General features: G+C 37.1%; 1 protein-coding gene across 1 annotated transcript in view; it reads right to left on the bottom strand.

Moving 5' to 3' along the window:
• Window positions 1-12,675, bottom strand: part of LOC117930441 (protein SWEETIE) — a 186,869-nt gene that overhangs the window by 113,523 nt on the left and 60,671 nt on the right. Inside the window, exons 16-19 of the mRNA XM_034851104.1 lie at window positions 10,287-10,397; window positions 9,986-10,153; window positions 9,732-9,818; window positions 9,428-9,521 (exon numbers count right to left, since the gene is read on the bottom strand). Coding sequence (XP_034706995.1) covers window positions 9,428-9,521; window positions 9,732-9,818; window positions 9,986-10,153; window positions 10,287-10,397 — 460 coding nt within the window. The remainder of the gene's footprint in view (window positions 1-9,427; window positions 9,522-9,731; window positions 9,819-9,985; window positions 10,154-10,286; window positions 10,398-12,675) is intronic.

Here is a 12,675-nt window from a genome sequence, read left to right as displayed (position 1 = left end):
TTCTATATTTTCCCCACAAATCAGTATGAATGAGACTTAAAGGCATCAAAGATCTTTCATTTATTGACTGGAAAGTGGTTCGATGATATTTAGCCCTTTCACAAACTTCACAATAAAAGAATAATTCCTTGAATAGCAATTGTTCGATGATATTTGGTGAGCTTTGCTATTGAAACTAGATTACATGTCAATATAGAAACAAGTAGGGCAAAATTTAATGATACGGCTTTAGTATAGGGAATCAATCCTTCACTAGCGATTGTTCACTCATTACGGTCAATTGCCAAACCTTTTTTATTTCCTACACATGGTATATAGTTGGAGAAATAAAATGAAGATCTGGTCAGATTGTTTGAGGCCCCTGAACCAATGATCCAAGGGCCAAAATTACAATTTGAAAAACTAATTAACTCTTACAGGTATCACCTTGTTGATAATAGGAGCACATAGATGTGAGAGTGTTCATTTAGTCGAGTAAGGTCTTTAATTTTTTCCAATTGTTCCTCAATGAATCCCCCAATTGTTTTTGGTCAGACTTCTCTCCTTGCCCACCATTTTTCCCAATGGAACAGGGATTCCATGAAGCTTCAAATAGATCTCTCGTGTGTCAAGGTTTGTCACAAAAATAACACCAGTTTGTATCCTTTGCAGTCGATCCCCTTTCTTCTTGCTTCTCAGCTGTAGATTAATTATTGGATTTGGAATTGCAAAAGCCAAATTCTCCACAGATGGTTTTTCCAACATCACAATCTGACAACTCTCTTTTGCACATACTTAGGTAAACACCTCTATCAATGAGGGGAAAGGTTCTTTTCCTAGAACTTGAACCCTTACTTGATCTAGTTAAATATTTAAACTAGGAAGGCAAAACTCCTATCTTCTTCAGTCATCTTCAGCAGCCGAACAACATTAGCAATGGATTGTGTGAATTGTTGATAGTTGTCCAATTCTAGCAATAGCCCTTCTATAGTACTGTAATACTTTGTGGCCATTGCTTTGTAGAATGAATCTAATTCTTCAAGTATAAACTTGACCCTTTATCCCCACCTTGGAATATGAATGAGTCACAACATCCCAAATCTCCTTAGTTGTTGAAAGGAAGAGAAGTGGTTTGCTAATTTCTGGTTACAAAGAATGAAGCAACCAAGACATGACCATGGAATTTTCAACTTCTCTTCTCAAACTTAGGAATGAAAACTTTTCCTCACAAATAGCCAATCTTCCTCATGCTTTTGATGAATAACTTGGCAGATTGTGGCCATTGAGTTGGCTGATTGTGATTGGTGTTGGAAAACATCCTTATTTTTTATAAGGAAACCGTGTACAGCTGTATTGGGTTATAAGTAGATTTAGGAGAGATTTGGATAACTAGTATATTCCTGATTTATACGAATCTGACTTAGGGTAGCTACTTTTTTTTTGTTTTTCAGCTTCCTTATATATATATTAAGCCATGTACTCATGATTCAGATTTAATAATATAACACAAAAAGGAGAAAACTCTCCTGGTTATCATGGAATTAGAGCCCAGTTAGCGAGTTATGGATCAAAGTGCACCTCCGAGAAAATCTTCTACCAACTTCAAGCAATGTTGAGCCCAATCGGAGCGCATAATTGATCAAAGAATTATAATTGGAATCACAAGCCCTATTATCGAGAAGCCTCTCGAAGGAGAGATAGAGAAAGAGTGCAAAAGAATCGGAAATTTCAAGAAACACCTCCAAGAGACCCTCCATCTGGTCTGGTTTGGAAACCTTAAGGTTTATGTGACAGTACGAGTAAAAGAGAACGGTGTGAAGATTTTTGTTATCAATTTTTGTTTGAACCTTTTTTCGTTCTTGGATTGGCCCATGTTGCCTTAGAAATCGATCTATGTTCTTCGATCCCACCTCTTCTCCCTCAGTTTCATCTATGGTCCAGTTTGGAAACCCTAGGGTTTGTGTTACAATAAGAGTAGAAGAGAACAATGTGAAGCTTCTTGTCATCGTGTTTTGTTTGAACCTTTTTTGTTCTTGGATTTGCCCATGTTGCCTTAGAAATCAATCTATGTTCTTTGATCCCACCTCTTCTCCCTCAATTTCCTTCTCTTCATAGAAGATATGTTAGAAACCACCTATATCACTAGTATCTTTGACAAACATAACAGAACAAACATCCAACCATTCTATGGGAGATCTACCAAACATCCAAGCTACCTATCGATTGAATGGTAAGAATTATCTAAAGTGGTCTCTATTAGGATAAAGCCCTTAAAAGCATGACCTGATGTAATAAACTCTTGTTTTTTATTATTTATTTAATAAAGTTTCAATTCACTTTTATCTATCCTTTTTAAAAGCATTCTAGTATGCATCTTTTGCATTATACGTGACTTGGGTGCATTAAGAGTTGCATGGAAGATCTAAGTCATGGGTTCTTTGCAAATAGATGACTTGTTCACAATCAATTCATGGGCCTAAGCAACCCATTAGAGGTTGTAGTGTACCACATCCTAATTAGAGGGATGGCTGATCTTGGCTACTGGGATGGGTTTCCCATGGTATGTGCACTAGTGTGTATGGTTACAAATTGGATAGAAACTACGGTGAGTCATGACTTAAGGTTATCAAGTAGTCATGACCTTACCAAGTTGCTTCATTATATTGTCTCTCAATCTTGAGAGAATATTGAGTTTGTGCTAAAGTTAGTAATGACTTTGACTTGCGGATGAGATCGTAGGCTGATCATATAATCCCTATGGATTGGGTCATTGTTGATGGAAACTAGTAGCAATAGGTATTCTCAATAGAGGCACCACGATATCTCTTGGGATTGAGACAATGTGTCCCCTTGAGTGGTCCTAAGGAGGTGTGTTTATGAAAACTATGGTCATAGTAGTTTCTTAAGTAGAACTTGACATATGCTTTTTGAGAGCTAAGATATGTCAATTGAACACACAATAGGAAGATCAGTAACTCAAGGATGGTAGAGGTAGTCTTGAAAGGCTGATAGTTTTCACCTTGTTAGACTATGGACACCAGTTCATGGGGAGATTGAACACAATGGATAACAGATCACGGACCCGAACACTTGATGTCTCGTTGTTGTTTGCATAGGATACTGGAGTTCAGCTGATTCGTAGTGGAATGTTGAATCAACTTTAGAATTAGATTATGAGGGAGCTAGTATTCCTATGGGTCCCAATGGTCCCCGCTCTGAGCTCATATACCTTGTTAGCACGGATTATAAGAGTTGGATTGACTCTAGGTTCACTTTTGCACATAAAGGTGTTTTGGTAATTAAGCAAGGTTGCATAAGGGTAAGTGAACAAGCTTTCTGGATTAGGTTGATTGATTAGTTAGTAGGCCCTATTGGGTTAATTAATCGATTAGAACCCATTTGGAGCTAGATTAAGTGACCCAAGCCCATGTGGGCTCAAGTCACTTAAACCCACTTAGGAACCCTATAAATACCCCTTAGGGGTTAGGGTTTTCATAAATTTTGTCTTCCATCATACAGAAGGAAAGAGAGTCACAGTCACCACCCTCCTTTCCTCTCCATCGGAAGTATGCCAAGAATAAGGTTGAGTCATTGGGCGGAAGATCGTGGGTTTGCGAGACTTCCAACAACTTCAAGGTCGTCTTCAACACTTGGATTTTGAGGTTTAAGAACATCCAAACCTAAAGGTTAGTACTTTAACCCTAAAAAGATCAATTTAAAAAAAAAAAAAAATGGTATTGCTTCCATTGCTTAGATCTAAGGTGCCAACAGTCTCAACTAGTACATACGTTCTTAAAACGAAGAGGCAAGTTGAGTAATCCAAATTGTACTAAACCAAGTCAAAAAGATCTTAAATTCGAGGCATGGGATGAAGAAAATTCAATGGTGATGTCCTACTTGTGGAACAACATGGCATTGGAGATCAGCGATACCTATATGTTTCTTGACAAGCCAAGGAAGTTTGGGATTATGTTCATGAGACATATTCAAAGGTAAATGATGTAGCACAATTTATGAGATCAAAACAAAAATGTCAAGCGCAAAACAGTGTACTTGTTCTGTCACAGAGTACTTAAATCATTTGAAGGGACTATGGTAGGAGATGGACCTTTATCAAAACATACAAATGAAGTGCAATGATGATGCATCTCTCCTGAAAAGATTTGTTGAGAATGATAGAATTTATGATTTTCTTATTGGGCTGAATATGGAATTTAATCATGTTCAAGTGCAAATATTGGGAAAAAAAGACTTTCCTTCAATAAACAAGACTATTGCTCTAATAAGGGCAAAAGAAGGTAGACGTGGAGTAAGGATTGAGACTCCAAGGACTAAGAGCTCGGCTTTGGTGACAAATAATGCAAACTTGAAGATGATGGCACCCAATCAACAGTCTGGAGGAGAAAATGGTCAATTAGACTTGTCCAGAGCCATTACTAAGGACTCTCTGTGGTGCACATACTATAAAAAGCCTCGACATACTAAAGAAAAATGTCGAAAGCTTCATGGAAGGCCACACAACAGCAAAATAATAGAAACTGGGTCAAAAGGGGTGGATCATCAAAGGACAAGCTCATGTATCTCAAGCTCAACCCGATTGTGAAGGCAATCCTCAAGAACAAGCTGAGTTGAACAAGAAGGAAGTAGGAAAGTTGAGAAACTTCTTAGGAACATTGGAGAAGCCCAGAGCTACTGATACTTGTTCTTTGGCACTCTCAAGTAAGATTCTATCTTATGCACTAAATGTCTCAGACAAAATCGACCCTTGTTCTTGGATCATTGATTTAGGGGCTACTGACCACATGACCTATAACTCCCAAAATTTATCTCCTACGCCTTGAATCCTAGTAACAAAAAAATCATCATAGTCAATGGAACTTCAACAACCACAGTTGGCCAAGGTGATATTCATGTTAATCAATATCTCACTATCAAAAATGTCCTTCACGTGACTAAGTTGAATGCAAATCTTGTGTTAATATAGAAACTTACAAAGAATTTGAATTGCTCTGTGGTATTTTACCCTTCCTATTGTGTATTTCAAGATAAGGATATGGGGAAGAGGATTCAATATGTTAAGTAGAAAGATGGACTTTACTATCTTGAAGAGTGGACAATCTAGAAAAGAGAACAGTTTATCTTTCTCATTACTTTCTGAGTCCCCCATGTTAAATAAAGACAAGATTTGGCTTTATCACCATCATCTTGGTCATCCTTCGTTTGGTGTTCTTAAAGTCACGTTTCCTTTATTGTTCAAAGAAATAAGTGTCGAACATTTTCATCATAGTGTTTGTGAATTGGCAAAATACCAACGTGCTTCTTTTCAAATAAGCAATAAAAGAACCGCATTTCCCTTCTCTCTAATTCATAATGACATTTGGGGTCCTTCAACAATTCCAAATATTTATGGGACTCGTTGGTTTGTTTCATTTATTAATGATTGTACTCATGTGACATGGATTTATCATTTAAAAAACAAATCAGATGTGCGTTTAGTCATTCCTATCTCTTTCAATATGGTTAAAGATCAGTTAAGGGTAGAAAGCAGAAGGTTTCGATCAGATAATGCAAGGGATTACTTTAATCAATTTTTGTCTCCATTCATCCAATAGGAAGGCATAATCCATGAATCATCCTTTGTCAACACACCCCAACATAATGGGGTTGCAAAGAGGAAAAATTGCCATCTTTTAGCAGCCACAAGAGCCTTTCTTTTTCAAAAAAAATGTTCCTAAAAATTCCTATGGAGAGGTTGTTTTAACTACTACACATATTATCAGCAGATTGCCTTCCTCAGTGCTCAACTTTAAAAGCCCCATGCAAGTCTTGTCTACATTCTTTCCAAATTTCAACACTTCAACCAATCTTGTCCCCAGAATCTTTGGTTGTGTTGCCTTTCTCCACATTCATTCTCAAAATAAGGGTAAATTAGACCTAAGGGCTCTTTAGCGTGTCTTTGTGGGGTATTTTTTTTTTACTCAAAAAGGGTACAAGTGTTATCATCCTTCCATAAGAAAATTCTATCTTTATACATGTCACCTTTGCCGAGAAAGATAACTATTTCCCTGATCCTTATGTTCAAGGGGAGAAAATAGTTGTGGAAGATAAGGATAGGGACTCAATCTTTCTTGATCTTCCTATGTCCCCTATGTCTTCTAGACATCATTCTTCGACTGTTTGTGAGTCATGTACTGTGACAAATCTGCCCCCAAGTCAAGTTTCAATCACCGAATCTTTTTCAAAACCTCTTGCCCCATTTCTAAATGAGTTTGAATCGTGTACACCTTGTCCTCTGCAGGTTTACTCAAGAAGGAAAGCTTCCATCATTCAACCTATTCATGATCAAGTCTTTGAACCGGTTTCTAGTAATGAAGTAACCGTTTCTCCCCTTACTATTTCTAATCCTAAGTTGCCATAGAAATTTATACCTGACACAAATGACCATGATTTACCCATAACTCTTCGAAAAGGAACAAAGACATGCACCCAACACCCCATATGCCTATCTTTGTCCTATAGTAAAGTGTCTACTGCACATAAAGCCTTCCTCACTCACCTAAACATAGTGTCTATACCCAAAACATTATCTAAGGCACTTGGTCATGAAAAATGGAGGGAAACTATGAGAGTTGAAATGGATCCTCTTGAGAAGAATGCCACCTGGGATTTGATGGAATTGCCAAGACGGAAGACTCCAGCGGGTTGTAGATGGGTCTTCAAAATCAAATACAAGGCAGATGGATCACTTGAAAGATATAAGGCAAGATTAGTAGCAAAGGGCTATACCCAAACTTTCGAGATTGACTACCTTGAGAAATTTGCTCTTGTTATGAAAATGAATACAGTTCTGGTGTTGTTGTCATTGGTGACTAACCTTGATTAGAGTTTACAACAATTTGATGTTCAAAATGCCTTCTTACACAGTGATCTTGAAGAGGAAATATATATATATATATATATATATACTCTTGGTTTTGGCTTACAACTGGGAAATAGAAAAGTGTATAAATTGAAGAAGGCTCTATATGGTTTGAAACAGTCATCATGGGCCTAGTTTGGGAGGTTTACCAAGGTTATGCTCTCTATGAGGTACAAGCAAAGACAAGGTGACCATACCTTATTTGTCAAACATTCAGGTTTAGGGAAAGTGACAGCATTGCTCATGTATGCGGATGACATAATTGTGACTAGAAACGATACAAAAAGAAAAAAAGCCTCGAAGAAGTGCCTCATGAAAGAATTTGAAATTAAGGATCTTGGCAAATTGAAGTATTTTCTCCGTATTGAAGTTGCTTATTCTCATTATGGAATTTTTATCTCTCAACAAAAATATGAGTTGGACTTATTAAAGGAGACAGACAAATTGGGATGTAAGCCACTTGAGACTCCAATAGAGCAAAATCATAGACCTTGAGAGGCATTATAAGATACAATGGTAGACAGAGGTAATTATCAAAGGCTTGTAGGAAGGCTCATTTACTTCTCCCACACGAGACCTAACATAGCCTATGCGGTTAGCATGGTGAACCAATTTATTCATGATCCTAAGGAAATTCATCTTCAAGCTGTGTACCAGATCCTACAGTACTTGAAAGGAACTCCAGGAAAAGGAATTTTACTTAAGAAGGAAGAGAAGTTGACCCTTGAGGCTTATACTGATGCAAATTATGCAAGGTTTGTGGTGGACAAGAGATCAATTTCAGGTTATAGCATGTACTTGGGTCATAATCTAGTGACATGGAGAAGTAAAAAACAAAATGTTATGGCTAGATCAAGTGCAGAAGCTGAGTTTAGGTCCATGGTGCTTGGAATTTGTAAATTGTTGTGGCTAAAGATAATCCTAGAAGACTTGAAGATCATGTGGGAGACACCTATGAGGCTTTATTGCGATAACAAGTCCGCTATCAATATAGCACATAACCCTATACAACATGATCGTACCAAACACAATGAGGTTGCTAGACACTTCATAAAAGAAAGTTGGACAATGGACTAATTTGTACCCCATTTTTGTCCACTAAAAGACAACTAGCTGATGTTCTAACAAAGGGACTGTCTACTGCAACATTTCAGACGATAGTTGGCAAGCTGGGAATGGAAAACATCCATTCATCAACTTGAGGGGGAGTGTTGGACAACGTCCTTATTTTTTATAAGGAAACTGTGTACAGCTGTATTTGGTTATAAGTCGATTTAGGAGAGATTTGGATAACTAGTATATTCCTGATTTATAGGAATCTAATTTAGGGTGTTTACTTATTTTTTCAACTTCCTTATTTTTATAATATATATATATATATTAAGCCCTGTACTCATATAATTCAGATTTAATAACATAACACAAAAAGGAGAATTCTCCTGGTTATCAATTAGGCATTAGGGTTTTCAGTAGGAAAAGTAAGGGTGGAGACTGGTTTGGGAAGAAGATGAAATGGCCACAATTGTGGACAAGGAGATAAACAACAACAAATTGGTGTGGAACAAAAAATTTCTGGGTAACAAAACCACAAATCTGAGAGAGATACTAGGCAATTGAGGCCAAGTTTTTAAAAGAGAAAATATAGATAAGGCAGTGCAAAGAAAAGAAAATAAAGTCTTCAGAATGATGGCAAAGTAACAGAGAAATGAAGGCCACCAGATTCCAGTAACGAATAGACCAGGGCAAAAAGGAAAAAAATGAAGAGCAGAACTCTAATATGCTCTGATACCATGTGGAAAATTTTGAATTTCGTTCATACAAATATTGAGATTACAACAAGGAAATATATACAGCTCTATGAAATCATTCTAGGGAACTATCAAATCAGTCTACCCACCATTCTACAAGAATTTACAGGCCATATATTTACAACAATAATATAATTAGGAAAGAACTATAAGCCTACACATCAGCCTGGATATTTTCAACATATGGAGAAATATCAACCAGCATATTTTCAACATGTGGACAAAGATCAGCCCGCATGTTTTCAACATCAACCTCTTCAAAACCTTTTTTTGTAGTTTCTCATGTTCTCCAATTTTTGCAAATGTCACACCAATCTCCTAATTCACAATTCTCCTAATAAAGCGTAACACCTTCCACAGCAACCTTAGGGTAGATACGCTTTCATGACTTTCATGGCTCTTTTTTATTTTTAATGTCTTTATCCTTTTAAAGGAGCCCTTCTCCACCCAAAAGTCTCAAAAACATTTTGCTACCAGGTCGTAGACATAAGGCCTTTGAGAGGTTTGCAACTAGATGATAACAATGGTTCCGACAAAGCACACAGCACAGAGTGACTGCAGTTACTTCACTATTGCAGGAAGAAAAGTAGATATATTGCAAATGGATCTCATACCATCTGAAATTAACTATAGATAATCATCCCAACGATCTCAAAAAGATGGTTGATAGTAACGGAATCTAATTTCAAAATGACAAAAAATGAAAAGTATAATTCCTCACCTGAGGAAAACTAGAAACTTCACTCTCCCAAACACAAGGCACAAGGCCATCTTTTCCACCTTGAAAAGCACGAAGTTCATCTTCAAACCAATCCCTGGATAAATGCAATGCACAAGCAACAAATGCAATCTCAAAATTTCAATGGATAAATAGCCCAAAATTTGCCCACAAGAATCAAGAATGATATTTGGAGAAAATAGACAAACTTATAAAGGTATTGAATAAGAAGGCTTGAAAACAAAATTTCACATGAGAAATGTTATTGAAAAACAGAAGATAACCCATGAGATGAAAATCTAGTGACCTTCCAGGAGTCCAAGGACCCAACCATGCGTCTCTATTGTCAAGCAGCAACCTCAAGCATGAGCTTTCTGCACATCCAGAAGCATCCCTGTTTTTTCAACCGAATATAAAGGAAGAACGAAATAAGTTGTTAAAGAAAAATAAATCAGAATTTCAAATATGAATTTTTTTCTAATTATATTCAAATATATTCTTGAGATAGAGTAAAAAAGCATACACAGTGAAGGAACATAAATAAATACAACAAGTTATTACCTAAATGGAGTTGTACATAATTGAAGAATCTGAGCATGTTCACTTGTATATGCCATTGGATCAGGAAGAGACTGATAAGCTATTAATGTTCTGATAATGAATATATCCAGTTCAGGCTTCACATTTGGGAGTTCTTTGGCTGCTAGGAATGATATATAGGATAAAGCCCTGCTTTCCACAACAAATTAGAATCTACAGTATTAAGGAACTTTTGATACAAAAGTAAAACAAATTATACGCTAAAAGGTAGTCTTGAAAGCAATATAGAACAGAATAAGAAAATATGTATGAGCAATCATACCTACTGAGGTATAGTAGCACTGGCTGAAGTAAAATACCATTGTTCAGAGTGTTGGATGGAACAAAGCATTTTACAAATGCAGTAAGCGCATCAACTGCAGCAGACCATACACTAAAAAAGGAGAAAGGAAAATTTCCAAAGCCAGTCAGAGTGTGTTCAAATTAATCAAACCAATCAGTTCCAGTGTTGATGGTTCTTACTCTATCATAATAACCCATTCAAAAATATAGAACTTACAAGGCAAAGTAAATAATATACGTCAACAGAGGCCAATACAAACCTATCATAATTCTAGCATCACTGGTACAAGAGCCTCATTGGGACAGAGAAAAACCTTGTAGAACACCCTTGTATTATTTGTACTACAAAGATACTTCTAGAGTATAGCTGTTTTGGTAATGTGCATAAGTTATGAGTCCACCCATAATGCATCCTATATAACAAGCCTCAGTAAAAAAGGAAATAAAAAAAAAAATTATAATATTAGGTTTGCAAAGCAGGAACATCTAAGAACTCAATCAAACTTCATCACTAATCTTTCTTTTCTTCCTTGATGTACAACAGCCGTACACATAAAACAACCAGATTCTTATGCATATGTACTTGGTCAATCAAACTAAGCTCATCTCTGGCACAACTTCCTGCACCCCTGGCAGTTCTTAGTGGAAACAAGCTTCATGTAAAGTCCCTCCTATTAAGATGACCTTTCAATAGGAGTTGGAGTCTGGTAGAGGTTAAACATTTGGAGCTAAAATATTATCAATATCTCTGAAACTCAGAGAGCAAAGAAACAATCAGAATCTAGAGTATTGTTAAAAGGGGGCAAATATGCATGAGCAGAAACAACCATTTGAATAATCAAAAGTCTAGGGTCAAAGCCCCTAGGACATGATGAACATTGTGACAACCAAAAAGATTCTCTGCACCCAGATCACAGATTCTTTTTCTTCTCCACAGAAAACGATGTAAACCACAGAAACATATTTAACCTCAGGTGGCAGAGGGAGTCGCAAAAGCACCATATTTGAGGAGGGAAGACAAAAAGCACTTGCCCCTGAAGGTTTCCAAGGTTCAGAGTTTGTGGAGAGTGTCCATAGAAAATGACACCTCTATAATTAAAATACTATTATAAAAGTGTTGGAAAACCGAAACTCATATAGAAAGAAATAACTTTGTAAAGCTGTAAATTAGCTATTAGTTGTCAATCTTTGTATTTTTAGGAAAGTAATTGTTAAGAGTAATTCTTTCCCTTTAATCAGTAATTTAGTTTCCTGATTTGAAGGATTTGTATATGTTGTAAACTCTATAAGAGAATAATCTCAATGAAAGATTATTATTCCCGTGAAACCCTATTTTTCAAGTTGGTATCAGAGCTAGCAATTTGCTTGTCGAAACCCTCTTTCTTCCTCTCTTTCAATCCCTATTCTCTCTTAAACCATGTCGGATATTTCAAACGAGTCCACTACTGTTCCTCAACCTTCTCTGAACAATCCCATCATCACTGGTTCTTCAAAAATCAGTCCTACCACCTTGGAATCTCACTCTGTCCAAATCACCAGGATTCGCTTGAATGGTGACAACTTTCTGAGATGGTCTCAATCAGTTCGGATGTACATCAGAGGACGTGGAAAGATGGGCTACCTGACGGGTAAAAAGAAGGCTCCTACAATGGATGATCCGAACTATGCTATATAGGATGCTGAGAATTCCATGGGGATGACATGGCTTGTGAATTCTATGGAAGAAGACATTAGCTCTAATTACATGTGCTACCCAACAGCACAAGAGCTTTAGGAGAATGTAAATCAGATGTATTTTGATCTAGGGAATCAATCACATATCTTTGAATTAACCCTCAAACTTGATGAGATACGACAAGGGGAGGACAACATCACAAAGTACTTCAACTCCTTGAAGCGGATCTGGCAAGACCTTGACCTTTTCAACACCTATGAGTGGAAATCTGTCAAGGATGGATGTCATCATAAGAAGACCATGGAAGACAATCAGATCTTCAAGTTCTTGGTTAGCCTTAATGTCGAGTTTGATGAGGTAAGGGGGAGAATCATTGGAAGACAACCCAAGCCTTCAATTCGTGAAGTTTTTTCAGAAGTTAGAAGAGAAGAGAGTCGGAGGAATGTGATGTTGGGCAAGAAGGGACTTGGAGTTGCTATTGAAGATTCAGCCTTGGTTACCACGGGTGGAGGCTATAATAAAGTCGTTGCGTTTCTACGCAAATCAAATGAAAGACCACGGGTTTGGTGTGATTTTTGCAACAAGCCTCGCCATACCCGTGAGAACTGTTGGAAAATCCATGGGAAACCTGCGAATTGGAAAGGAAAAACAGGTGACAAACCAGGCCGAGCTATTATTCCTACTGCTAATGAGG

The sequence above is a fragment of the Vitis riparia genome, chromosome 14 (genome assembly GCF_004353265.1).
Source record: "Vitis riparia cultivar Riparia Gloire de Montpellier isolate 1030 chromosome 14, EGFV_Vit.rip_1.0, whole genome shotgun sequence".
NCBI lineage: Eukaryota > Viridiplantae > Streptophyta > Magnoliopsida > Vitales > Vitaceae > Vitis > Vitis riparia.
The sequence above is the reverse complement of the archived record's forward strand: the minus strand, read 5'-3'. Positions and strand labels throughout refer to the sequence as shown.